Source organism: Onychomys torridus, chromosome 17 (assembly GCF_903995425.1).
Source record: "Onychomys torridus chromosome 17, mOncTor1.1, whole genome shotgun sequence".
NCBI classification, from domain to species: Eukaryota; Metazoa; Chordata; class Mammalia; order Rodentia; family Cricetidae; genus Onychomys; species Onychomys torridus.
Genome location: NC_050459.1, coordinates 62,839,208 through 62,866,664, shown reverse-complemented (window position 1 = coordinate 62,866,664; position 27,457 = coordinate 62,839,208). Strand labels below are relative to the sequence as shown.

At 60.6% G+C, this 27,457-nt stretch overlaps 1 protein-coding gene across 11 annotated transcripts; it reads right to left on the bottom strand.

The window, feature by feature from the left end:
* Positions 1-1,191: 1,191 nt before the first annotated feature.
* Positions 1,192-27,457, bottom strand: Mast3 (microtubule associated serine/threonine kinase 3). Of its 11 annotated transcripts, none has more exons than XM_036209312.1 (28): positions 27,401-27,457; positions 22,628-22,659; positions 12,660-12,748; positions 12,525-12,597; positions 12,354-12,374; positions 11,919-11,997; positions 11,630-11,787; positions 11,482-11,557; positions 11,162-11,371; positions 10,917-11,018; positions 10,710-10,842; positions 10,329-10,387; positions 9,952-10,037; positions 9,659-9,867; positions 9,224-9,362; positions 7,591-7,723; positions 7,346-7,511; positions 7,131-7,232; positions 6,772-6,894; positions 6,137-6,246; positions 5,835-5,971; positions 5,131-5,357; positions 4,739-4,957; positions 4,357-4,583; positions 4,012-4,134; positions 3,753-3,889; positions 3,483-3,664; positions 1,192-2,948 (listed from the first exon to the last, which is right to left on the bottom strand). In XM_036209312.1, exons 1-28 carry the CDS (start codon positions 27,437-27,439, stop codon positions 2,425-2,427), a joined length of 3,915 nt encoding a protein of 1,304 aa, XP_036065205.1. In that variant the 5' UTR covers positions 27,440-27,457; the 3' UTR covers positions 1,192-2,424. The 11 variants fall into 11 exon arrangements, with proteins under 11 accessions (XP_036065205.1, XP_036065199.1, XP_036065200.1 ...); XM_036209306.1 differs by lacking the exons at positions 22,628-22,659; positions 27,401-27,457 and adding exons at positions 20,065-20,154; positions 20,252-20,362; XM_036209307.1 differs by lacking the exons at positions 22,628-22,659; positions 27,401-27,457 and adding exons at positions 20,065-20,154; positions 20,252-20,362 and having other exon boundaries at positions 12,525-12,594.

Below are 27,457 nucleotides of genomic sequence, written 5' to 3'. Positions count from 1 at the left end.
CCGACAGCTTCCGGAACTTGCCGAAGCACGTCCGCTTAGGCGGCCGCAAGCTCGGTAGTGAGGCCGCGGGTGAAGGAGGAGAAGGCGCTGCCATGGCAACCCTCGGCGTCCGGAAACAGCCGAAGCGTCCCCGGCCCAACACGCTCGAGAACGAGGAGAACCGAAGCCCGGAAGCACGATTGTTTCCGGAAATAGCGACAGGCGCTGGCAGTCGGTGTGGGGAGCACCGGAAATAGCCGAGGTTGTTCGGCTCATTTCGGAGGGCGTTACTATTTCCTAGCTCAGCGCGGAGACCTGGGTAGAAAACAGAGAACGAGAGGTTGCAGCCGCCTCTAGGCGCAGCCAGCGCCCTCTCCTGGGGCCTGCCTGCGCATGAAACGTGCTCACGAGGGAACAGGGAGGCACACGCACTGGCTAGTCCAAGACCTAAATGACTTTTGAGACAGGTCTCTCGCTGTGTGGACTGTGCTGGAATTAGAGGCAAGTGCTACCACACACTCTGCCTTTTAGTTTGTTATTGTTTTGTTTTTCGAGACAGGGTTTCTCTGTTGTAGCCCCGCCTGACCTGTAGACCAACTTGATCTGTAGCCCAGGCTGGCCTCGAACTCACGGACATCCGCCTGCCTCTGCCTCCCGAGTTAAAGGTGTGTGCCAGCGCCGCCTGGCTTTGTTTTTTTTTTTTTGTTTCTAGTTTTGTTTTGTGCCTGGGTGTGTTGCATGTATGTCTGCACAATGTGAGTACCTGGTGCCAGTGGAAGTCAGGAGGGCATCAGACCCCCAGGAACTGGAGTTACAGATGGCTAGCTGTGAGCTACCTTGTGGGTGATGGGAATCCAACCAGGTCCTCTGGAAGAGCAGCCGCGTCTTTAACCACTCGGCCATCTCTCCAGCTCTCTTTGAGAGGCAGTGTTGTTACGAGCCCAGGCTGCATTTGGGCTCATGATCCTCCTGCTTCGTCCACCATGTCAGGATTATGGGTGCATGCTGTCATGCCAGGTTAGAGGTGGGATTTTTGCCCCATTGCTCTGCCTAGTATGGAATCCAGCCTTTTAGGTAGCTGGAATGCAGCCTGATTGAAGTGCTTAGGCAAGCTCCAATACAGCCTGCAAAACCCACCTCAGACACTGAGCCAACAGTTGTTCCCTATCCCCTACCAGCTCCCCAGCCACTCACAAATGCACACACCAGGACTTGATGTCATGAGCTTTTATTCAATGCCAGCTCCAGGATGGGCGGAGGGCTAGTCATGCACAGCCTTGGTCTCCCTCCAGCAGGCAATGCTGGCTGGGAGTCAGGGAGGGTGCAGAGCGGGTTTCAGTGCCTGGAAATCCCCCTCACCCCTGACGGAGTGGGCAGTGCTGCATCACCGGCAACCCTGCTAGATGAATGCTGGATCACACAGCATCATGGGGGATAACCTGGGCTCCCTCATGACCTGTCTTGAGGCTGGAATCTCACTGGGCCGTTGTGGGACCAGCCTCTGGAGCCTCATTTGCTTGGATCACACAAAGCGGGGTGGGGGGGGGGGGGTTGTCCGGGAGTGCTCAGTGCTTGGGAGGCTCTCAAGTCACTGGGGTTAGTCTGGTAAACACAGCAGCCCAGGCACAGAGTGGACAAGCAAGACATTCCCCCAGAACCACACAGCAAAGCTGAAGTCAGGGAGATCACATGGTCCTGGCTGGCCCTGGTGGGACTCTGCCCACATGGACATGGTTTTGGGGTGTGGGGTGTCAGTTCCAGCCCTGCAGGGGACTGCTCTCCCACTGTAATAGCGCCCTCGGGGTTGTTAGCTACTTCCTGTACTGGGTCATGGGCTGTTCCACCTCAATCTGGAGAACCCCTGGTTCCCACACCTCCTCTAAGCTGAAGCACGCAGGATCAGAGGCAAAATGTAGGGTCAGCCTGAGAAGGCTGTTCACACGGTGTGCATCCCACCGTTGAACTGGTTGTCCCCTCTTCCAGCCTCTAGTTCTGGGATCACAAGCATGCGCTAACACACCCAGCTTCCAAACTCTGTCCAAACAGAGTTTGTGTGCCCTGGTGGGTCTTGGGTTGGAACTGGGAAGGGGACACACACAATCCACACACATACATGGAAAGGACGGAACAAACTAGAAAACACAAGTTGCCCAGAGTGCTCTGCCTTGGCCCAGAGAACAGGGTCTGCAGGCTGCACGGCAGGGCCCAAGGCCTGGACAGACAGACAGCTGCCTCCACCAGGGCGCCAGTCTGGCTATTGCTTATAAAAAGTAATAAATTAGTCGTGAGTGCTTGCTATTTACAAGTCACAGGCACCCCTGCCCCAGTTCTTCCCGGGTGGGGGAGCACCCTCTAGCCAAGTGTCCCAGACTGACGCTGAAGCCCATCCAGGTGTGGCCTTGTGGGAATGACAGCTCCGTGAGGAGATGTGGTCAGGGATGGCGGTCAGTCCTTTGTGGCTGGCCCGGGGGTTCCAGGAGTGGCCTCTGCACCCTGCACAGCGATCTTGGGCACTGCCCGAGACGGTCCAGGCTCCTCATCGAAGCTCACCTCCTGCACCGCCTCCTGCTTTTTGAAGGAGTCCCGGCGCTCAGACAGGTGCAGCCTCCTCATGACAACCAGCTCGGCCTCTGTTCCCCGGCCACGCCGGCCTCCTTCGCCGTCCAGCCGCTCACTGGTGCCCAGGCCCAGCTTGTCGGCCGACTGGCCCCTGCGTAGCCTAGGGGACCGCGCAGGTATAGGGATGTGCCCCGGTAGGGGCGATGGCGAGCGTGGCGGGGGCGTGGGCACTGGCGGGCAGGCCAGCGGGGATGGTGGGATACTGCTGGTGGACTTGCGGCGGCCGCTCTTGTGCCGAGGCGGCCCGAGCTTGGCCGCCAGGCCGTGCAGTGAGCTGGGACGGGTGTGGCCAGTAGCAGGGGAGGCGGGACTGCTGGAGCTTGGGGATACACTGGGTGGGGACGAGGTGTCTGTGGACAACAGGAACTGGTTAGTGTCTCCCCCTGGTGGTGGGGCCTGGACTGACCAAACTGCTGACAGCCCATGCCCTCCACTATTACCACCTACCCTGCATCCCCACAGGGACGTGCCCTTGGCCTAGATGTAGTGAACTCCTCCTCATCCATCAAAACCAGATAGCATTTACCCCCTCCTTCCAGAAGCCTTCTCTGCCTCCTCTTAACCCTAACCCTGTCCCTTCCTCAAAGCTGGGTCTGACCCTTAGACACGGTGGACCATCAACATGAGGTCATTTGCCATCCCTCGGCTCAAGCACACACGTGGGCTCCCTACTGATTCCTATCACATATAGGCACACATGTTCATATTCCGATGCAGACTCATGAAGCCGAGGCTAGGCTGAGATCTGCTCTGTAGACCAGGCTGGCCTGGAACTCTTCATTTGCCTGCCTGTCTCCCTACGTGCCGAGATGGAGGGCACCAGCTACCAGGCCACCGTTACCATCTGCTGTGCGAACTGCCACCCTGGCTGTGAGCACACCCACCTGTGGGGGCGTCGGGCGCAGGGCTGCGGCAGGGCGTGGTGGGGCTGGGGGACAGGCTGTGCGTGGGTGACCCAGGGAGGCTCTCGCTGGAGGACAGGGGCTGGTGGAGGCCTGAGGAGAAGCTGCGGCTGGTGTGGAGCACAGAAGACGGCTTGGAGACCCTCTTAAACAGAGACTTCCGCCTGGGGACATGCACGGTGACCGTGAGGGAGGCTGAGCCGGCTGGGGGAGCCGGGCCCCGCCGCCCGCCCCGCCGCCCGCCTTGCTCACCGATCCTGGGTCTCGCGCCGGCGGCTGCGCTTGCTTCTGCGGGCCATGCGGCCCTTGGCCACGTTCTTCCGCGCGGGCCCCACCTTGATGGAGGTGTTCTCCAGGGCCGTGGTGCGCAAGGAGACCTTGTTGCCGCTCTGCGGGAGGGGACACCAGTCACTCAGGGCCTCCCTGAGACCCGCACCGTGGGTCGGGGCTGCTGCCCAGGTGCACAGTGGGCACACGCTGCGGCCGGCCGGCCGGGGGCCGCGGGTCACACCTTTAGCAGCAGCTCCACCACGTCCATGTGTACCAGGCCCAGGACCGACTCCCCGTTGATGTGCGTGATGAGGTCCCCGGCGCGCAGTCCCGCCTCCTGCGCAGGGCTCCCCTCCTCCACGCTCTGCGGGCACGGTACAGCTGGTCAGAGGCCCGGGCCGCACCCGCAGGCCCGTGTGGAACCTGAGCCCAGTGCTGCTAAGCCACAGCCTCAGTTTCCCCTAGTGTGGAGCAGCGGGGTCCACTCGGGGATGGAGAGCATGCTGGTTCCCACGGCTCGGGCCAACCGTGGGGTTCCGGAGGGGTTTGTCAGGGATCAAGCCAAGTCGGCGGGATGCGGACTCACCCAGACCACGTGGTGCACCGTGTACACGTCGCTGTCGCCCATGTAGACGCGAATGGCGCGCAGGCTGAAGCCGTACTTCTTGCCTGAGCTGTGGATGACGATGGGGGGCCGCAGGCTGCCACACACAGGTGATGGGTCCCGGCTGGGCGAGGAGTCTCGGGAGGAGGGGTTGGAGGGCAGCGACCGCGGGGACAGGGGGCTCATGAGGGGACCCCCGCTGCCATCGTCTGTGGGGGAGGGCAGCAGGCACACTGCAAGTGGTCTCTGTCCTCCTCCACCTAGGAGCTCAGTGCACAAGACCAGTTCCGGAAGCATCTCCCCCCCCCCCACCCCCCCCACCCCCCCACCCCCCCCCACCCCCCGGTGTTGGACAGACCATTACCTGCTGTGATGATGAGCGACAGGGCGGATACGGAGGCCGACTTGGGCACTCGGCCCCCGCCGCCGCCGCCAGGGGAGGCCCGGGGCTTCTCAGGCCCCCCAGGGTCTCTTGGGCCTCCCAGGCGGCGACCTCTGCCAGCATCCAGGGGCCGCGGAGTCGAGTGCCGGGCGCCCGTACTGTTACTTCGAAGGCGAGCGTGGCTGAGGACAGCTGTGTCAGCTGAGGGCACAGTGGGGTGAGCTTGGCACCTCTCCATCTCACCCCCCAACTGTATGAGGCTAGGCTGCAGGTCCTGGGAGTGCAGGACCTATCTTACTAAAAGTCTATGATTCCTGTTTCAAAACCCATCTCAGATAGCCAACTCTGGAAAACTTTCCCTTAGGCCCACCTACCAGAAAGGTTGCAAGGCTTGGGCGTCACTGGGGTGGTTGGGGGTGCGGGGTCAGGCTCCCCCAGGATGAAGACAGGCTTCTTGGGGTCAGCAGGCCCTGGACCTGCTCCCTCATCTTCAGAAGAGAAGGCAAATTTGGGCATCGTGTCCAAGCTGATGGTGCTTAGGAGGGACGGGCTGGGACCCCGGTCAGGTAGAGAGGAGGAGGCACCTGTCCAGGACCGCAGCCTGAGGACGGGAAGAGCCCTGCCACTCAGCCACACTGGAGAACCACTGAACCCGAACATCCCAGCTTCCAATCCCGACTCTCTAGCCAACACTGTTTCTATTGAGTCTGAACTTGAAGGGTGAATGGACTTGGCTAGCAAAGTCCATTCTGGATAGAAGGGGCTGTGGGAGACATTCTGTCAGAGACCTCTGACATTTCATTCTTTTCTACTTGGCCAATGGGAAGCTCCTTCAGCATTGGATTTTGGTTTTTTTTGGTTTTGTTTTGTTTTGTTTTATTTTTTGGTTTTTCGAGACAGGGTTTCTCTGTGTAGCTTTGCGCCTTTCCTGGAACTCGCTCTGTAGACCAGGCTGGCCTCGAACTCACAGAGATCCTCCTGCCTCTGCCTCCCGAGTGCTGGGATTAAAGGCGTACACCACCACCGCCCGGCCTCAGATTTTGTAATCTGACTCTCCCTAACTCCTCAGCCCACCTACCGGAGGTCGGTGCTCAGCCGGCGGCCACCGTCCCCTTCCGTGCCTCGCTCCCACACTTCCTCTCGGTCCTCACTGAAGCTCCTCTCAGCAAAGGTGGGGGTGGGCTGAACGGCTAGGAACTCGGAACTGCTGTAAACCTGTGAGGTTTTTAGTGTCAGTACGGGGGAACTGTGACACACGCCGTCATCCCAGCACCGGGCAGGCCGCAGCAGGAGGGCAGACCGCGGAACAAGACCCTGTCTCAGAACACAAGCCAAACACACGTCAACGGACTCCGGAGCCTAGGCTGCCGGCCAGCCCACCTTGCTGAAGCGGTGGGAACAGGAGGAAAACTGGGGAATCTCCGTAGAAGATTCCTCGTCATTGGTCTCGTCGTCCTCAGAGCCCAAGTGGCGGTAACGTTCAGAGCGAGCTGTAGGAATGAGGGAGCAGCTGGAGCAGCTGGGGCAGCTGGGGCCACCCTGAGGGGCCCAGGCCTGTGCTGTGAGGCGGGGACAGGAGGAGGATGGCCCAGCCAGCACAGGAACCTGAGCTGGAACCTGCCAGGCATTTCCAGCCTCAGAGCAGATCCCTCTCTGTCCCCAAAAGCTGTGTGGCCACAGCTAAGGCTTTGTGTATCTAAAATGAGGTGTCTCAATGCTGAGCTACATTCCCGTTTTACATAAGAGGAGAGAAACAGGAGGACCCCCCCCCCCACAAGCAGTGAGTCCTGGGGTGGGGCCCCACTGGGGTGGGGTGTGGGGGCCCACTGGGGTGGGTGTGGGGGCCCACTGGGGTGGGTGTGGGGCCCACTGGGGTGGGTGTGGGGGCCCACTGGGGTGGGTGTGGGGGCCCACTGGGGTGGGTGTGGGGGCCCACTGGGGTATGAGGGCCCACTGGGGTGGGTGTGGCCCACTGGGGTGGGGTGGGGCTGGTCGCATCCCGAGGCCCCACTTACTATCAAAGTAACTGGTGTCATCTTCAGCTTCGAGCTGGGGGACAAACTCCGCCTTGTGTCTCAGAAGCCCCGCCCAGTCCAAGGCCAGGAAGAAGGGGTGCTGCTTTACCTCGTGAGTGCCCCCTGTAGACATGCAGGCTGAGCCCTGTGTGACCCCCACTGGCTGCCTCCCTCTCTACTGGATGGGGCCAGAACAGACCCAGGAATGTGGTCAAGAAAATGGTGAGCACCAGACCCAGCTACTGTCTTCAGAGTCTTAGACAGTTAACTCCTACATACTCTTCAGAACCCTACTCCAAACTCCCTCCTCCACACAGCCTGGTTAACAGGGCCATGAGTGAAGCCGCCCACTGACTTACCAGTTCCCAGCCTGTCCATTGGGCTCTGGCGCAGAAGCCTAGTGATGAGATCCTGGGCATCAGCGGGAAGTGCTTCATCTCCCTCTGGCCACATGATCTCATCTGTGGGAGGAGGAGGAACAAGATGCCCTTTCTAGCACCTTCCAACAAAGTCCCTCCTTTTAGCACTGCGGCCCGCCCTCCTCGAGTTATCACAGCCTTTGCATAAGACATACCACTGACCACCTGTCCAAACAGCTCCTCAGGCGTGTCCCCGAAAAACGGCACACAGCCCACCAGGAACTCATACAGGATGACACCCATGGCCCACCAGTCCACCGGCTTCCCGTAGCCCTGGCGGAAGATCACCTCGGGTGCAATGTACTCGGGCGTCCCACACACCTGTTGAACAGGGAATGAGGTCGGCCTGGGGGAAACTGGGAGGGAGGCTTTTCAGCCTTGCCCCTGGGATGGGTCGCACCTGCTTGTCCACAAACTCTCGGGCATCCTTCTCGATGTGACCCTCGTACAGGTTGGTGGCCATGCTCATGAGGCCAATCTTGGACAGGCCGAAGTCCGTCAGTTTGATGTGGCCAAGGGAGGTGATGAGCAGGCTGTGGGCAGGGCCAGGACACTCAGGCGGGATGGGGAGGCCAGAGCCCAGCATGGTGCCAAGACTGGCTGAAGCCCCCACTGGATGAATTGTTCTTGTTTTGTTTTGAGACCAGTTCTCACTAGGTAGGTAGCCCATGTCGGCATGCACGGCCTTTTTTAAAAAAATTTTTCCCCCCATGTGGCCCAGGGTGGCCTCAAACTCACCAGGTAGTTCAGGCTAGCCTTAGACTCCTGAACCCCCGCCTCGGTCTTCTGAGTACTAGGATAACAGACGTGTGCCATGTCCTACTATGACCTTATATTTTTATGCACCTTGTAAATACATCTACTGCTTAAAAATACCCCCCCCCCGAAGTTCACTTCCTGTATACATTGCTTTTCATTCATGTGGCTCCTCCTGTATGTCTGGGCTACGTGAAGAAGCACGTATGTGTGACTACTGTGTATGTGCAATTTCAGCTGTACAGAACACCAAGCACCGAGATAAACAGCAGGTGCCAAATATATCAGCTGAGCCGAGTGCAAACAGCACAAGGTTCTGAGCTCTCCTGCTCACACCTCCACATGGTAAACAGCTGAGACACCAGCAATTCCTGCTTCACATACAGATGGTACTAAACAAATGAACGACCCTTACCTCCGCACAGAGTAGTGCTCAATGTGTGCATCTGCCCTGCCTTTCTGTCTGCAGGGTCTCTGTGATGCTGAAGTAGTTACACTGGGATATTCAGGCAGCCCTTGAGGCCCCACCAGAGCCCCTCGGCCCCGCCCCAACCCAGCTCAGAGCTACGCCCCGCCCCGGTCCGCTCAGAGCCCCGCCCCAGGCCGCACAGAGCTCCGCCCCAGATCGCTCAGAGCCCCGCCCCAGCAGCCCCGCCCCAGATCGCTCAGAGCCCCGCCCCAGCAGCCCCGCCCCAGAGCGCTCAGAGCCCCGCCCCAGAGCGCTCAGAGCTCCGCCCCAGAGGGCTCAGAGCCCCGCCCCAGGCCGCTCAGAGCCCCGCCCCAGCAGCCCCGCCCTGCTCTGGCCGCTCAGAGCCCCGCCCCAGGCCGCTCAGAGCCCCGCCCCAGCAGCCCCGCCCTGCTCTGGCCGCTCAGAGCCCCGCCCCAGAGCGCTCAGAGCCCCGCCCCAGCAGCCCCGCCCCAGAGCGCTCAGAGCCCCGCCCCAGCAGCCCCGCCCTGCTCTGGCCGCTCAGAGCCCCGCCCCAGGCCGCTCAGAGCCCCGCCCCAGCAGCCCCGCCCCAGGCCGCTCAGAGCTCCGCCCCAGATCGCTCAGAGCCCCGCCCCAGCAGCCCCGCCCCAGGCCGCTCAGAGCTCCGCCCCAGAGCGCTCAGAGCCCCGCCCCAGGCCGCTCAGAGCCCCGCCCCAGGCCGCTCAGAGCCCCGCCCCAGCAGCCCCGCCCTGCTCTAGCCGCTCAGAGCCCCGCCCCAGGCCGCTCAGAGCCCCGCCCCAGGCCGCTCAGAGCCCCGCCCCAGCAGCCCCGCCCCGCTCTGGCCGCTCACTTGTCAGGCTTGAGGTCGCGGTGCACGATACCGTAGTTGTGCAGATATTCCAGCGCCAGCACCGTCTCTGCGAAGTACATGCGCGCCATGTCCACAGGCAGCGGGCCCATGTTCTTCAGCAGTGTCGCGCAGTCGCCTCCTGCACCGGGGACCTGGGTCAGGCTTGGGCTCCGCCCAGGCTGCTGAGGTCAGGATGGGGCAGGCTCCCCAGGCTCCGCCCAGCAAGGCTGAGCTCTAGTGAGGCCCTCGGCACACAGTAGGTGCCAACTACTTGCAAGCTTTCCCTTGCCCAGCGGCCTCCTTACCTGCTGAAGCTCCCCTCCCTGCCTGGCCACCATCCTGCGCTCTCCAGGGACCACACGCCTCACTCTGAACCTCCACAGTTGTGCCCGGGGGTGGGGACGTGTGTGGGGGACGTGGCAGCCTGGGCCGCACCTTCCACATACTCCATGACCATGCAGAGGTGGCGGCGGGTCTCGAAGGAGCAGAACATGCCGACCACGAAGGGGTTCTCGGCGAAGGTGAGGATGTCGCGCTCCACGAACACCTGCTGGATCTGGTTGCGCAGGATCAGGTTTTGTTTGTTGATCTTCTTGATGGCGAAGCGCTGCCGCGTGTCCCGGTGGCGCACCAGGTAGACGGCCCTGTGCACAGGAGTGGAAAGCTGAGCGGTACCGGTGCCGATACCCGTACCGAGCCCAGGCCGCACCGGGGGACCCGGGACTCACCCATAGGCTCCATTGCTGATGAGCTTGATGGTCTCAAAGTCGCTCTCACACGGCTTCCTTCGGGACGGACCGCCCAGGCCTTGGCTCTACACACAGGAGGGGAGCTCAGGGTCCCCCACTGCAAAGCCGCTCCCAAGTTAAGCTGTTGTTGTTTTTAACAAAGCCTGCTTCCTGGTAAACTCCTATACATCCTTCAAGACCCACATTTTCAGTGCCCTTTCCAGCTGAGCCCATGCGTGGGAGACCTCTATGAAGGGGCAGTCACAGTGCAGCTACACCCCCCAAATCACACCTGTTTCAGCATCTGCTTCAGTACTTACCCCTCTTCCAGCCACTCAGGAAAGGGTAAAACATGCCTACCCCAGCTTTTAGCTCACCTCAGGGTGTCCAGGAGCTGGGGACTGGTCTTCATGTAGGTCGTTCAGAGGCGGGATCTCTGTCAAACAGGTAATATTTCTTTTTCCCTTTTTCGTTTTAAATGGGATTTCACTATACAGTCCAATAGCAAGAGTTAGAGTCTTCTAGCAAAGCCACGACTCGGGACCTGAGCGCTCCAGGCGTCCCTCAACTAGAGTAGGCCCCGAACTTCCTTCCCTGCCCCAGGGACTGGCAGACAGCAGGCTCTAGTGGTCAGTGAGCGTCACCCCTTGGTGGCAGGGTCAGTGTCTTGGGGAAGCAGAATGAGGCTGAGCGAGACCCGGAGGCACAGGGAGCCCTGGGTTCGAATCCAGATCCTGTCTGCTCTGGGCGCCCCTCACCTTCCAGCGGGTCCTTGGCCAGGCCCAGCTGGCGGATGATGTAGCGCGGCAGGTCAGTCTTCACACCCCGGTCCTCACGGGCCTGGCCCTCCGCAGCCTCCAGCAGACGGTAGAACTCCTCGGGGTCGAACTCCTGCGCAGGAGAGGCCGTGAGCCCCTGCACCGCCGCCGGGTCCCCGAGCCCCAGCACCCCCGGGGGCGGCTCACCAGGCACTCGAGCAGCCGCGCGGGCCTGGAGATGATGATGAGCAGCTTGCGGACCAGCTGCACGATGAAGCCCACCTCCGCGCTGTCCGACCGCTCGTGCGCCTGCGGGCGGGTGCGCCGGTGAGGCCCGCCCCCAGCCCCGCCCCCACGCCGAGAGGGAGCGCTGCAAACCCCGCCCGCGAAGGCGTCACCCAACACGCCCCGCCCTTGTGGGCGTGACCCCGCCGGGCCCCGCCCCCACGCACGTCCTGCAGCAGCCGCTCCAGCTTGTCCTGCATCTCCAGGAAATAGCGGGAGGTGACCAGGGCCTCGCCCGACTTGGCCAGGCAGTCCCGTGCCAGCTCCACTATCTGGTGGTGGATGAAGCCCAGGACACCGTCAGCCAGGGCCAGGCGGTCGCCAGGGGCGAATGCTGCCAGGAAGTCCTGCAGCCGGCCCTCCATCTGCGCCGTGGCCTGCGGGAGGGCGGGGGTGAGAGGCGGGCCGGGTGGGGCGGCCGGCGGGGGAAGCAGTGTGGGATGTGGGGCTGGCAGGGGACCCGCTGGCAGGGAGTGGTGCAGCGCACCTTGGGGAAGCGCTCCCGGTACACGTGGTTCATCATCACAATCTCGTTGTCGAAGGTTCCCGATGTGCGTCCAGGGCTGAAAACGTGACAGGCGGGTGAGGGACACCGAAGGGCCCGGACGGGCGGCGAGGTCCCAGCCCGGGCCTACCTGAGGCTGCGTGAGCGTGGGCGCAGCCGCGGGGAGCGGCCTCCGTCCTCGTCCACCACGCTCTCTGAGCTGCGGAAGTGCTTGGACAGGAAGCGCAGCTCGTCCGCAGTGGGCTGGAAGGGAAGCTGGTGTAGACGTTCCCGGGAAGAGGAGCTCGACTGGGCAGGGAGATGGGCAGGGAGAAGGCCGGGGTCACCGCAGGGCTCCGCACCCCGCTGAGAGCCCTCCCCGGAGCCCCAGACGCCACCCCAGTCCACCCCATCCACCTGCCCGGGGCAGCTGTCAGTACCGACACGGTGGAGCTGGGAGTGTTGGTCCCATAGCCGGAGGACGGGAGAGAGGCGAGCGACCATCTTCTGCCGTCAGCCCTGGGGAGGGACAGGGACAGACAGATGGAAAGGCAGCCTGGCCGGCACTGGCAGACTGCAGCAGGCTGTGCCGGCAGATTCCCGTTTTCTGGATCAAGGACCCGCAGGCAGCCAGGTCCAGTGCACGTGTTCTTCAGACACTGCCTCCAGGAAGCCCTCCCTGATGCGTGTGCCACACAAGCTTTGACCTGTCAGCTGTTTCAGGGGGATCACAGCCCAACAACCCAAGGAAATTGAAGGCCCTGGGCACACCATGTCAGTTCTTGGTTAGTGAGGGAGTGAGGCCATTAGTGAGTGAGTCAGTGATTTCTGAGTACAGGGGCAGCCCCCCTTTCCTTCACAGGACTCCGAATTACCTGTCACCATGAGAGAGGTGGCTGTGGAGGGTGACGTGTTTGCCAGGGCAGAAGCCACAAGGAGAGACCACCAGAGCCAGGCAGGAAGGGGACAAGGGAGGGGAAGGTCAGTGAGGGCGCAGGCCTGGCCCTGTGAGGGCACTACCCCTGTAAGGAGGCCAGGACACTCACCTCCGGGCAAAGGGGAAGTTGAGGGCTGCAGCAGCGGAGAAGTTCCGAGGACTGTCCAAGGGGCTGTTACCTGCTGAGGGGGGTGAGTCAGGGTGGAGCCAGGACCCAGCCACCCGCCTGGATCTCCCCACTCACCGGTTGGGACAGATAGTGGTGACAGCGGCCTGGAGATGGTGGGCGAGGGCGTCCCCACAACTAAGCTCTTTCGGTTGCCACTGCGGCAGCTGTGGAGGGAAGGACAGGGTTAGATGGCGAGCCCGAGGGGCCAGGGGACCACGGGGCAGTGCACCCAGCACTCGGGCTGCAAGCTGGTCAGACCGGCCACTGCCTCCCCTCAGTTTAACCAAACATCGCTTTCGGTTTTTGTTTTTCTTTCTTTCTTTCTTTTCAGTTTTTTGAGACAGGGTTTCTCTGTGTAGCTTTGGAGCCTGTCCTGGATCTCACTCTGTAGACCAGGCTGGCCTTGAACTCAGAGATCCACCTGGCTCTGCCTCCCGAGTGCTGGGATTAAAGGCGTGTGCCACCACACCCAGCTCAAACATCTCTTCCTATTTTTGAGCCAGAGTCTCATGAATATCATATAGCACAGGCTGGCCTTGGGATTCTAGAGGGTGGTTCTCACTGCCTGGTCTCCTGAGATGACCTGTTTCAACCTTCCCAGCCTTGATCCACTGAGAAAACAGTTGGAGGAAGCCCATCCAGCCTCCTGGGGACACTGGTACATGACCAGGACACACTGACAGACTTTCCAGCCTTCTTCCTTTCCAGCCTCTGGCCCTTGACCTTACACCATGACCCCTGCCAGGCACACTGAAAGTCAGGCTGGGGAGACAGGTGATGGCCCTGATCCCATGGCTGTGGGGATCAGGTTCTCCTGTCCCTGAAGCTACTGTCCCCACCTTCCCAAGATCCCAAAGAGCTAATAGTTCCTGGTGTGGTGGCACACTCCTTTAATAACAAATTCTCTGTGCATTGGAGGCCAGCCTGGGCTACATACATACAGACAACAAAAAGCTAATCTGACCCAATGAAAATACCCAAAGTCAGCATGGTGACTCTCAGGTAAGACTGTCCGTGCTCTAACTTCCCACCCCTTCCTCCTCTGGTCCCATGTCCCTTTTGGCCACTTGCCCTGAGCCCCAGCCCAGGCCTCTGGCCCCTTCTGCCCACTGGGCCCTGAGTCTCGCCTCCACCTTGGCAGAGCTGAAGCCATTACCATTAGGTTCCTGCCCTCCTCCCAGCCCCGACAGTCACCCAGCAACAGTGGTTCTGACAGGCGACAAGGAGAGCGGCCCACACAGCCCTCCGCCAACGCAGCTCTGCAGAAGAGTGTCAGAGAGGGAGGGTTTGGGTGATGAGGAGCTCAGCTTGCAGGCCAAGAAGGGAGGCATCAGAGCCACAAAGGGCATAGGCAAGAGGGTGGCCGGGAGCTAGGCCCAGCTCGGGTGCTGATGCGGGAGCCTTGGTTTCCCAGAGGGTCCACAAAACCAACACGCCCTGTGAAAATGGACTTAGGGGACATACGCTCTCAGAGCCGGGCTGCGGGAGGCCACACCCCCAGAGTCGCTAAGCCACAGGTGTGGGACACAGCAGTAGTAACCAGCCCTGATTCAGGGACTGTGCCTGCTCCCCAGACAGGCAAGTCGGGGCTGCAGATATCAAGAGTGGAGGAATTGCCCCCTAGGCTGAGGTGTGGGTGCAGAAGCGGAACCCAAAGGTCCCTGCAGGACTTCCTGCGCCCCCCCCCCTCTGCACACGACACACACAGGCAGCCACACCCTCTCCCTGCCCCCGGCTGCCCCCACGTCCTGCGACGGTGGCCAATGAAATTGGCTGATTCCTCTCCCTCACGCTTACAGGCAAGGCCTTGAAAACAACCATATTGGACACCTCAGAGAACCTGGAACCATCCCACCTGAGCGCACAGTAAATGCTGACTGCTTACACAGCTCCTTGTATGCAAGCTCTAATCGGCCTGTAGGCCATGCAGGGCACCATAGTGTCTTCGGGCACAAACGAAGCTTTGGATTCAGCACTCATGGACCTTGCAACTCAGACTTTGCCTATCTAGACAAACCCAAACAGAGAAGCCCAAGCACAGAGAGGTTGGGGAACTGCCTGGGGTCACACAGCATGTTAATACTACGCTGCAATTTGAACCTGGGTCTAGTTGAGGCACCATCTCTCACTCGGCCTTGTACCTTGCAGAGAAGGACCTGAGCCGAGGAGAAGCCAGACATGCCTTGGCTGCAGACCTGCCACCCACTCGTCGTCAGCCTGGGCCATGAGTATTTGCGTCTGCGCCAACGTTTCCGCTGAGCGCCCAGCACAGACCGCTTCATTCTTCCCAAATTCCTCGCTTTGCGCAGCCGAGTCCCAGGTTCGAATCCCAGGCGTCCCCAGCTCGACCCTGCATTCCAAGCCGCCCCTACCTTTTGGAACGCTGTAGCAGCGCACCCTTGGCCAAGCGGCTGCGGTGTCCGGGAGCCGCCACTGCCGTCCAGTAGCTGGGGTCCGACATGCTGCCTCCCCCCGCGCGCCGGGGCCCCGGCCCGATCGGCCGGTTTCAGCCTGAGCCCCGTGGAGCGGCCCGGCGGCCGCGGGCTGCCAGGAGCGCGCCGGGCCGCAAGGAGGAAGCGCTGCGGGAGCCCCGCCCAGTCGAGGGGCGGAGCAAGAGGGGCGTGGCGTCGCTGTGGAGGAGGGCGGCGGGGCGGGGCGTTGCCAGGGCCTGCCGCTAGGGAGCCTTCGTTACTATGGCTCTGCCGGAAGCGCTGAGATAGAGCGCAGTCAGAACCGGCCTGGCGCCCAGCGTCGCGAGGGCCCTGACGGATGGCGCGGGCGTTGCTAGGACTCTAGAGCGAACGTGGACGTCGCTATGGACCCCAGCAGCACGGGCAGGACTTTGCTAGGCGGCTGAGCCGAGGGGGCGTGGTTACCTGGCCGTTGCTAGGGCTCTGCATAGCGAGGGCGGGGCGTTGCCATGGACCCCAGCAACACAGGCAGGCTGTTGCTAGGGCTATAGGCACCGGGAGAGGGGCTCTAGGATGAGGGTGGGACGTTGCTATGGACCTCAGCAGCATGGCCAGGGCGTTGCTAGGGTTCCGAGCGAAATAGGCGGGGTTATCTGGCCGTCGCTAGGGCTCTGTGCAGTGAGGGCGGGGCGTCGCTAGGGCATGGGCGGCGGGTTGGGGAGTTGGCGGCACTGCTGCTGCGCGTCTGTCGCTGTCCCTGGGGTATCAGCCCTGCCCCTTTCCTTCCCATCTGTAACGTGGCGGCGTGGTGGCAATAAACAGGCCCTGCGTGCGCCGCCACAAAAGCCACCAAAGGCGACAAGCCGCAAACACTTAGTTACCAAAGGTCCGAGGTAGCCAGTGGGGGTCATTCTGACCATTAGACATTTCGTATCCCTGCCTTGCTGGGATTTGAAGCCAAGGCCCCATATCTGGGACAAGAAGATAACCAAGGGAGCCGGGGGCACAGAAGCCCAGGGTGTCCCCAATCCATCCCTCTTCTCAAGTTACACCCAGACACTGCCACATCTGGTGTCCTCCACCCTTGCTGGCTGGAGCACAAACCCATATCCATTCATCCATCCACTCGATAACCATTTATTGAACACCTACAGTTTACCTGCCTCTGGGACACCTAGGGGTGACCTGAGGGAGGGGTCTGTGGTCCTTGGTCTCAGATAGGAGAGAGAATAAACAGGAAACAATGAAGAAATTCAAAGAGTAATTTCAAAGAAAAGTAATTTTCAAAGAAAAAGGAGATGAGGCCCAGCTGGGAGAGTGCTTGCCTAGCATGGAGGAAGCCCTGGGTTCCATCCCCAGCACCTTATCGCACTCAGGATTGGTGGCATACACCTGTCATCACAGGACATAAGAGGGAAGACTCAAGGCCTGCCTGGACTATATTTCTCAAGAAATAGAAAAGAAGGCAGACAGACAGGCAGACAGGCACATGATGGCTTCGGCCCTGAGAGAATGAGGACATGGGTATATCACAGACTGGGGTGCTGCTCACAGCTCTCCACACAGGCTGCATTAAGGATTCAGTTTTATTGAAAGAGCAATAGGGTGCTGCGGATGGTGCTTGAGATCCCCATGTCTGTCCTGGAAAGCAAAGACCTTTAGAAGTTGGGATGGAGGATGGAGACTCCAGTGAGAAGCTGGGTGGCTTCCAGGAACAGAAGCTGAGGACCACATCATGGTAGGCCTTGGAGAGAAGTGGGTGGGTTGAGCACATGTTTTGAGTCCCAAGGACGGGGCCTGCAGGGGCCAGATGTGACAAAGAGGGTCACAACGTCTGCTGTGACTCTGGGTGTCAGGCTCAGAGCCTCCTGACTCTGGGAACCCAAATGGGGATGGCCCTCATAGGCCTCCCCTCCAGGAAGAGCTATCCACCCACCCTTGTGCCTGGGAGCTCACCTCCCCACACACCCCATACACAGCTATCTCCTCACCCCTGACCTTAGTCCCAAAGCCCTGCCCACTTCACGCCCCCACTGCCCTGGCAGCCCCATCTTCCAGCCCCCTGGCCTCAGTTTCCAGCTCTGGAGAACGTGGCTATGGTAACCCAGAGTGACTGCCTAGAGTGAGTGGCTGAGTACACATCCTGCTCACACTTGTTCCACAGCTCCCTACTACTTTTCCAGCGAAGCCCCAGTCCTGTAGGAAACATTCTTGGGGCAGGGTCTAATACCACCTGTGGCCAGCTCTGGATCTTTGGCACTGCCTCTCCTGAGGCTGCAGCTTAAATGGTAAAAGCCTAGGTGTGGCTTACTCTGACCAACCCATCGGTCACCTCTTTCCACATGGTACAGGGTGCAGCCACTGTCCCCAGCCCCATATCCTGGATCCACAGGTAAATCTACTTTCCATCAGTGCTTGGCCTCCCTGGGGCACTCTCTGTATCCTAGAGGACCAACTCGAGATGGCCTTCCACCCTGAAGGACAGCAGAGCCCCTCTACCTGCTTCCCATTCGTCACACCAGAGCATCATGTAAGCACTTGCTGCATACCTGCCGGAGCATAGAGTACGAGCAGAAAGATTCAGGCCAAGCCTTTGAGGCTCTCAAAGTTCCGAAGGAAACGAACACTCAGAATCACATAGGAAGAGGAGAACTCTCAGCAAGGTGCACTCCTCCACCAACACTAGTGAGGCTGAGGCACGAGGATCACGGAAAGTTTGCGGCCAGCTGCCTACAACCTAAGCTGTCCAAAAAACTGCTCTCGCACCCGGCAGTGGTGGCACACATCTTTAATCTCAGCACTCGGGAGGCAGCAGCAGGGAGACCTCTGAGCTCCAAGCCAGCCTGGTCTACAGAGCAAGTTCCAGGACAGGCACCAAAACTACACAGAGAAACCCTGTCTAGAGTTAAAAGTCTAAAAAACAAACGAAACAATAGACCTTCTGTCTCAAAAAACAAAGGACCAGAGAATCCCAGTGAGGGCAGGGGGCGTGGTCAGGGTGGAGCCCCGCCTAGAATCCCCAGTGAGGGGCTGGGGGCGTGGTCAGGGTGGAGCCCCGCCTAGAATCCTTAAGTGAGGGGCTGGGGGCGTGGTCAGGGTGGAGCCCCGCCTAGAATCCCCAGTGAGGGGCTGGAGGCGTGGTCAGGGTGGAGCCCCGCCTAGAATCCTTAAGTGAGGGGCTGGGGGCGTGGTCAGGGTGGAGCCCCGCCTAGAACCCCAGTGAGGGGCTGGGGGCGCGGTCAGGGTGGAGCCCCGCCTAGAATCCTTAAGTGAGGGGCTGGGGGCGTGGCTGAAATGCAGAGCCTTTGCCTAGCATCTGAAAAATAAAAAAAAAAAAATAGCCCCTGCTGGGCGGTGGCGCACACCTTTAATCCCAGCACTAGGGAGGCAGAGGCAGGCAGATCTCTATGAGTCTGAGGGAGCCTGGGAGATCCAGGACAGGCTCCAAAGCTACACAGAGAAACCCTGTCTCGAAAAAAACAAAACAAAACAAAAAACAAAACAACAACAACAACAAAAGCCCAAGGAAATCAGCCCTGAGTGGTTTCAGTTTAGTGAGCAGGTGTATGGAAGGATGGAGCGCTCGTGGAAGCTTCCGTTCTGCGGACTTGGTGAGGCCTTCAACCATGAAAAGAAGGTAGCAGAACTCTGAGCAGAGCAGTGGCAAGTGCGGAGATGGCGAGGCGGGTGGGCTGCACAAGATCTGGGGCCTCAGGGGTTGTGGGACACAGGAGCATCTTCTTCCTACAGCACCTGGACCAGAGGGGCGCTTTCACACCGAGGTGCAAATGGTCGCTAAACAAACCAGATTCATCCTGTTCCAGTGCAGGGGACAGAAGCGGAGGGCTGCGTGGCAGCCGGCGCTGGGGTTCTGCTGCCCTCTGGTGGCCACCGTGACTACCTGGTTCCCAACAGTGCCTCCTCCTTTTCCTTCAGGTACAACCTGTCCAGTCACAGGCATCCCCAACCCAGGGTCCCTCCCTCTGGTCTGCCCTCCCGTGGGTTGGAGCCAAGGGCTCAGAGATGCATCTGTCGTCGCACTGCCTCCCAGGGTGCCCCTGGGCCTCTTCTACCTACTCCTCAACAAGAGTGGAGACAGCAGTTTTTGGCTATCACTGGGCAAACCCAACCAGCTCCAGGCACACCAGCTCTGCTCCAGACGTTCCAGTCCTCACGAGGCCTTTATTCCCCTCAAAAGGCGGGTTAAAGAAAACCCCACCCTGCCCCAAGACCACTGCACACTCAGTCCTGGTTGCCTGGGGCTTCACCTGACTCTGCTCACATCTCCAGTCACTTCCCCAAGAGGTCAGCACTGAACATACTCATTAGTCATCCCTGTGTTCCCTGGCCGCCTCCTCCGCCAACTGACAACGCTCTGAGGGTCTCCGTTATTCTCGCTCTCCACTACGGACTTTTACCTGGAATGCTGGTAGGTGCCTAGAAAGTGTTTGCTGAGTGAATGAAGGTGATCATGGTCTAGACTTCAGTGTGGACCCCACGGTGTTATGTGTCTTCTCCATTCAAAATCTATAGAATGTGCTGAGCAGCTCATTCATACTAAGGTGTAAATGGTTCCCAGGTAAGTCAAGACTCTTGACTTTGCGAGAGATAAGCCTCTGAAACCAGCCCAGTAGTCACCGAGGTGGTGCTGACTCTCAGGAGGGTGTGGTGACCAAGCTGGCCCCGGACTTGCGGAGTCAGAACAGGCCTTCCTCTGAGGCTCAGTTTGCTCAGCTGGGAAACACGGCCAAGGCAGAGCCGGCCCTCGGTAAGCTGGCTGTTTTCGGACTAGTGCAGCCTGGTTGAGCTTGTATGTGACCAGAGGGAGGAGTTTCCGGCGGGTCCTCGAGGTCACAACCTGGCAGGGCCCTGGGAAGCCAGCACCTGTCTCGGGAAGTCGCTGGGCTCAAGTTCTGGCGTCGCCTGGACACCTGCCCAGCGCCCAGCCTGCAGCTGGGAGCTCCCGCGGGGTCGGGAGAAAGAAGGGGGTGACACTGAGGCCCGGGGCGGCCCGGGGTGTGAAAGGCCCGGGCGGAGGGCGGGCGCGCGTGCGGGGCGGCGCCACTCACCTCCAGGGCTGCAGGCCCAGCGACGGGCTGCACGGGCTGCACGGGCTGCCGGGGCTCAGCAGGCATGGGCTCTGGCTGCTCGGCGACAGACTGCAAGACACAGGCGGGCGGTGACCCCGCGGCGACCCGGCGTGACCCCCGCGGGCTCCCGGGGGCCGCGCCGCGGGGCTCGGGCCTCGGTACTCACTCGAGCGTCAGCGCGGGGATCAGCAATTTCTCCCTGCGGGACTTCATGGCGGCGCCGAGGGAACCGACGCCCGGTGGCACCGGGCGCGAGCAGAAGCGCTGGGACTACGGACAGAGGGACGCGCGCACCAGAGGCTGGCGGGGGCGGGGCCGCGGGGCGGGGCCACCGTTGTGGGGCGGGGCAGCAGGTGGGCCGAGGGGCGGGACTAAAGGGCCGGGAGGAGCTGGTGGGGCGGGGCTACGTGTGTGGGTGGGGCTATGTTTGGGGGCGGGGTTATGGAAGGGCTCTAGGAGCCGAGCCGGGTTTCTGGGGTCTGCGGTAGGGGAGCGGGGCGGGACATCTGCTGTGTAGGCAACTATGGGATGCGGAGCGGAGCTACGGGATGCAGGGCGGGGCTTCCAGGAGAAAAGCGTACTCTAAAGAGGGCGGAGCCTAGTGCCGCATAGCTGAGGACCGCTTGGGGCCGGTGGGGCGTGGCCTCACAATGTGTTCGATGGGCGGGGCGCATGGAAGCAATTTGCAGGACTCCAGGCAGGGCCTCAGCGTAGGCTTGGCCTCTGCACTGGCTCTTGGGACTGTCCGAAGGCAGGACACTGTGCTGGGGGTGGGGACAGAGGCGGGGCCTCTCGCAGTGGGGCGGGGCTGAGCACCAAGCGACCGAGCGCGTGCGCAGTCAGGCTAGCGGGACCCGCACGCTGTGCCGAGGCTGCAGACTGACCCTCCTTGCCAGGGCCCTGGGACACTCAACTCGCCCAGCCACGCGTCGGAAAGAAAGGCGACCTGGGCCCTGCGGACCGGGGCCTCCCACCCGGCTCGCAGCGGCGTGTCGCCTCCGATCGCTGCTGCCCCGCAGCCTGGGCCCTGAGAGCCCAGGGCCGAGCCTCGTACAGCACGGGTGGCAGGTTGGCGGCTTCCCGAGGACTCTGGCCTCACTTTACCCTCGAGGTCGGTGCACTGCGCTCCTCCCGCCCCCGGTCCCTTACAGTGCACTCAGGGCAAGGTCCGGCCCCGCCCCAGCCCAGCCACAGTGCGCATGACTTGGGGTCACAGAGACCCCGCTTTCAGAACCCATGTCTCGTTCTCTACCTCACCCAGCTCTTCCTCCACTGCCAGGTACCACTACCTCTGCCCACGCCGGTCCCTCTGGAGCGCTACTGTCCCTACATTGACCGCCCCACCCCGCAGCTCGTCCTCTCCAAGATCAAGCCTCACCTCCTCCAAGTGACCCCCAGCGCCTCTCTGTCTCTTTCTGTTTAATTTCCCCTGAACACACACATTTCACCGTTTGTGTCCCCATTAAGAACCAGAGGGGCTGAACCGTCTGCTTCTCCAGTTTCTCAACAGGGAGGGCCCAGCACAGGATAAAACATGGAGCGCCTCAGTCTCCAACTGAGGCACACGCAGCCTGCAAAGGTGGGGTCTCCAGGGCTGTTTGCTCTCAGTGAACAGGAGGCGAGCCCCACCCCCGGGCTTTGTTTATCCATCTGTAAACCCGGGACGCACAGAACAAAATGTTCTTTGAGCTCCCAATCTCCCCAGATGATGCCAGCCTCATGGATTCTGTTGGCGGGCGCCGAAAGGAAGCGAGTCCCTGACCCGGGATACGCAAGCCCATTCCAATGTACTTGGGTTAGAAAGCAATATTTCATAACTTTCCCTCCCTAGAGCTGAGGATCAAATCTTTTTTCTTTTGTACATGTATTTATTTAGTGAAAGGGAACTCATCTCTGTACCCAGCTGGAGGTCGGGGGACAACTTGTGGGGCCGCGTTTGGGCGCCGACAACAGCAACAGCAATCTCCTTCCCCACTGGGCAAGCTCAAGAGCCTATGGCTTTCGAATCTGCCACAGTGGAGTTAAACCCTGCAGATAGCGGCTTTTTTATTTTTGTTTAATTTTTTAAGGCAGGGTCTCATGTAGCTCAGGCTGGCTTGGAACTGTCAGTTTTCCTTTCTCAGCCTCCAGGGTGCTGCTGGGGTCACAAGTAGGTCCCACCAACTATGCTTGGGCTGGATCCCAAGCTAGGAATATTCTTTTAAAAGAAAAAAGGAGCCCTGGGGAGAGGCTCAGTGGTTAAAGTGATCGCTGTGCACCATGAGGACCAGAGTTCAGACCCCTAGAACCCACGGGGGCTGGCGGCCCACGCGGGACCCCAGCCTGGGAAGCTGGCTCTCCAGAGCACGCTGCTCAGCTCCAGCCTTGAATGAGAGACCCTGCCTCAAAGAATCAGGTGGAAGGCCGTTTTTGTTTGGTTGGTTTTAGTTTTGTGAGCGCGAGCGCGCGCGCACACACACACACACACACACACACACACACACACACACGGCAAAAGAAAGGCAATGCTGTAGTTGTGTCAATCATTGAATAAATTACTCACCCGCGCCCCCGGCGTGGAAGACTCAGCTCTTTCTGAAACGAGAGAAAGAAAGTGGGGTCAGCCCAGGAAGTCTCCCCCCACCACACCCCAACATCAGCCTCTCCTGACCCATGTAGAGTCCTCACACCAAAGGTGGCCTGCCACGCTCGTCCAGCAGCTTAGTCCTTATTCTCATCTGAGTATTCTCGCCCGCTCCCAATCCGCCCGAAGCCCAGTGCTTGATCCTGCCAGTGGGGGCAGGCGAGGGGACTATTTAAAATACAAATGGGGGGCTGGAGAGATGGCTCAGAGGTTAAGAGCGCTGCTTGCTCTTCCAAAGGTCCTGAGTTCAATTCCCAGCAACCACATGGTGGCTCACAAACCATCTGTAATGAGATCTGGTGCCCTCTTCTGGCCTGCTGGGATATGTGCAGACAGAACACTGTGTACATAATAAATAAATAAATCTTTTTTAAAAAATACAAATGAGGTCAGCAAGATGACTCAGTGGGTAGGGGTACTTGCTGCCAAACCTGACCACCCAAGACACACACAGCAGAAGGAGAGAACCGACTTCTGGAAGTTGTCCTTGTTCAAAGTGTTTGTGAGTGTGCGCACGCACGTGATAAATGAATACATGTAATAAAAATAACGAAAAGAGCTGAGCAGTGTGGTACACGCCTTTAATCCCAGCACTCGGGAAGCAGAGGCAGGCGGATCTCGGTGAGTTCGAGGCCAGCCTGGGCTACAGAGTGAGATCCAGGACAGCCAGGGTGACAGAGAAACCCTGTCTGGAAAAACAAACAAAAATTGGTCTGCACCAACTCTGGCTTCTGCACTATACACAACAAGGCAAAAGAGAACGGTGGCCTCGGGATCCACTGGGACCGCAGAGTCCTTGTGGAGCACATACACATGGAAAATCTGTGGGGTGTGTGTGTGTGTGTGTGTGTGTGTGTGTGTGTGTGTGACAACAACGGGTTTTCCTTTTTCATTGTGGATCCCGGGGAAGGAGACAGGCTGCCAGCTTCGTGACAGGTGGTTTCACTGGCTGGACCATGTAGCTGACCCTGGCTTTGTTTATGAGACAGACTCTCTGTATGTAGCCCAGGGTGGCTTGTGATTCTCCTGCCTCAGCTTCTCAGCTGCTGCTAGGACAGACTTGGGCCACCAACTGCGTCAGGGAGATTTTTCAAATTTTGAGAAAGCTCTGTTAGAATCTCCCAACTCGCAGACCTGCGTGCAGGCCTTGCGAATGCTCTAGAGATCCCATGCCTCGGTTTCCCCGGCCGTGATATCAGGAAGGCTGCACTCAGGGGACGTTACTGTCGGCTGCCGTGCAACTGCCCATGCTGCGTCTCATGTACCGAGCATCAACTGTACAGGTTGAGAAACTGAGGCCCAGAGTGGGAGAGCTGGGAAACGGACTCTCCAGACACCCCCAGCCCGACAGACAAACCCACTGGAGCGGCCACTTTGGGGACACGACTATTTTTACAGTGGTGGGCTCCGGGCTACCCACGTCCCTAGGCGGGTGTTTGCCATGGCAACCAGTGACGTCACCCGTCCCCACAGCCAATTGGAGGGGGGCGGAACCTGCCAGGCGCTGGACTCCTGGGCCGCCTCGTCCACTCACGGAGGTGTGTGTCTACACCAGCTCCCCCCACTACCAAGCCAGAAACAGAATCTGGACTCGGGGTCGGGCCTGTACCCCCAATCATGCCGTTTTCTTCGGGTCTGGGCTGCTGTGTGGCGTCCGTCAGCCGCCCAACCTCTCTGTGCCCCAGTCAACTCGCTTAGAAAACGGCGGGTCCCACAGATCCCGGCGTCCGCATCTTCGCGACGATGAGAAGTTCAAACGCGCCCCCCGAGATACAAAAGGACTTCGGGGTGCTGCCAGGCCCCGGAGAGCTCCCCGGAAGTGGGCCCACTGCGTCCCCGCGCCATCTGCTTCCGCGGCCCGCTCGCCAGCTGCTCCCGCGGCGACTCCCACACTGACGCCCCGCCACTGGCTGCTGCTTATTTTTCTTGGGGCCTCTCTCCGCAGCGCGGGCTGATGGCCTGGAACTCGCTATCCTCCTGCCTCAGCCTCCAGAGTGCTGGGGTCGCCCGCAGGCAGGTGTCGCCTTGGCCCTCTGACTGCTGTTTTTGTTGTGGAGACAGAATCCCTCTCTTGCAGTCCAGGCTGGCCTCGAACTCCTGACTCTCCTGACTCCTAAATGCTAGGATGGCATTTACACTTAGTTTAAGCAGTGCTGGGGCTGGGGCCAAAGGGCTTCATGCGTGCTGGTCAAGCACTCTACCCACTGAGCCACAGCCCCAACTTGGTCTGCCCTTTAACTGTTGTATTTCGTGGCTCCTCGGGGAGCAGGAGCTGATCGTGGAGCCCGGGCAGCAGGGCCAGGAGCCCGGGCAGCAGGGCCGGGGGCCCGGGCAGCAGGGCCAGGGCTTGGTGCCTCTGGGGCCCCGGGTCCCACCCTCAGAAGTTGCCCGACTGACCGGGATTTGGCCTTGGAACTGGAGACTGTCCTCCTGCCTCAGCTTCCCAGCTCCTGGGGTGACAGGCATGCCCCACCACTATGAGCACGGGGCTAAGTAGACCCCGTATGGGCTATCCTGGGGCACGGGAGAGCTACCCCAGGGGCTGCGGCGGGCCAGCCTGGCCTACGCCGCGAGCAGCAGCGACCAGAGCACACCGCCTGGGCTCCGTCCCCAGCGCCATCAACCAGGCCTGGTGGTGCGCTCGGGAGGCGGAAACAAGACGGTTAGTTCAGGGCCAGCCTTGGCTCCTAGAGGACTTTCCGCCAGCACCTACGAATGGAGCCTTTGACCTCCAAGCGCTCCGATTGGCTGTCACGGGCAGCCTGCCCTCTTGATTGGCTGAGACTCTAGCCAGTCAAGGGAGTCCAGTAAGGCTCCTAAGGCAGGCTTGGAACCTTCAAGACAGAAAGGCCCGAATTTCCGATTCCAGATGTGCACGCCCTTGCCTGTTCTCTAGCTCACAGATGTCAGTGTACAGAGGGCGCAGCTCAGGCTGGCCTAGAGCTGATTCTGTAGCGCAGGCTGTAACTTGGGGTTCTCCGGTAGGATTGTTGATATTATCCTACTCTGGCCTGTACTCGGGTGTCCTCTAAGTCCCGTGTCTCCTGTCCCCGTTCCAGCACCTGCCATGGCTCCCCATCGTCTTGGCACCCAAGTTTAGCTTGTTGGCTCGTTTTTACCCTAACGTGTGTTTCTTTACTGTGTGTGCCGGCGTGCCTTGGCGCACGTGTGGACATCAGAGGACAAATTGTGGAGGTCAGCTCTCTCCTTCTACCGTGTCCATTCTGGAGACTGAACTCAGGTCCTCAGGCTTGGTCGCAAGCGCCTTTACCCTAGGAACCTTCTCGCCGCCCGCTCACCCCTATCCTTCGCACCCAGCTCTGAGAAGTGGGGTTTTCAAGACAGGGTCTCCTGGAGCCCAGGCTGTCCTTGAACTCCGGGACCCTTCTGCCTCAGCCTACCGAGGGCTGGGATTAAAGGTGTGCGCCACCACGCCTGGCTGCAGACTTTAGTTCCCCTTACAAGCAGCATCTAGCTCCGGACACCTCTCCGTGTCCCGCACTGAGGCCTCCGGGCCTTTGCACCTGCCCAGCCGCTCCTCTGGTCCTCCCTGCGCACCCTCCCTCCCTGAAGCCCCCCATGGCCGCCTGACCCTGAGAAGCGCCGTACAGCTCCGGGCCTCAGTTTCCCCGTGTGTAACGTGGGACTTGTCATCTGAAAATATTTACCCCCCACGTGGAACAGGTCCCGCTTGTTGACGTCAGCCGCGCCCCCATTTGCTCACCCGGAGGCGGCGTCTCTATTTTAAGAGGCCGAGGGCGGGCTCGCATCTAACTGAGGCCGGCGACACCCGCCGCGCGCCAGCCCCGCCCCCACTCCCGCCTTCCCACCCGGGTCTCCGCTCCTAGGCTCCCTCGGGGGACCCGCCCCACTGCCCCTCTCTGAGCAGCTTTACTTAATCTTTACTTCCCCAAACTCCCCGGCCCGTGCCCGGCCTTCCGCGCCGCCCCGCGCGGCCAGCGCCGCCTGCGCCCGCCCGGGGTCTACGGCAGCTGAGGCTTCGCACACAGCAGGCGCTCGATAGATGCAGGCCATGGGCGGCGTGCGGTCCCAGCCTCAGGACCAACCAGGCAAACCTCTGAGCTTTGCAGGTGTTACAGACGGGGAAACTGAGGCCCAGAGAGGCCAGAGGCCTCGTCTCCCAGAACCGAGAGTGCCCTGCACTTGCATCCGCCCTTACTTCCCGGTGGCAAACGCGGTAAATCGGGAAACTGGGCTCGGAGAAGCCACCACACTCTCCTCACACCCTGTAGGTCCTCCGTGGTCAAGCAGATCTGTGACCTGGGGAGATGGGATCCCAGCCAGGCGGCCTCAGGGGGTGCGGGGGGCCTTCCCTAGCAAGAGCCTCAGTTTCCACATCTGCAGAAGGGACCGGAGGCAGGGGGCTGGCTGCTAGCAGCGACCCTGGCCGGCGGCTGGCTCTGTCCACCTCAGAGGCTGCACACGCTGGAGCTCGGCGCCCTCGGGCGGATGTGGTGTGGGGACCCTGGAGCTCCTCCTCCCCACGACAGAGGCCCAGCCTCAGTTTCCCCATCTGTCTAACGGAGACCCCTCCCTCCCCATCGTGCGCAAAACGCTCTGGGCAGCAGGTGGGCAGAGGGCGCCATCTGACTCCCCGGCCTTCCTCGCTCCCAGCCACAGTTTCCCCGCCCCGAAGGCACTGCCGGCGCTTCCGCCCGCGCGGGGACTCACCTGGAGCCCGCGGCGCCGCAGGAGGCTCGGCTCGTCCATCGCGGAGTGTCCCGCGGC

Bases quoted from the DNA above. Each gene is read 5' to 3' on its own strand.
- Mast3 (XM_036209306.1), bottom strand. From the start codon at position 20,298: ATGAAGTCCCGCAGGGAGAAATTGCTGATCCCCGCGCTGACGCTCGA. The intron at 11,998-12,353 runs GTAATTCGGAGT...GTCCCTCCCCAG, and splicing joins CACCTCTCTCATGGTGACAG to GGCTGACGGCAGAAGATGGT. The intron at 9,868-9,951 runs GTGAGTCCCGGG...TCCTGTGCACAG, and splicing joins ATCAGCAATGGAGCCTATGG to GGCCGTCTACCTGGTGCGCC.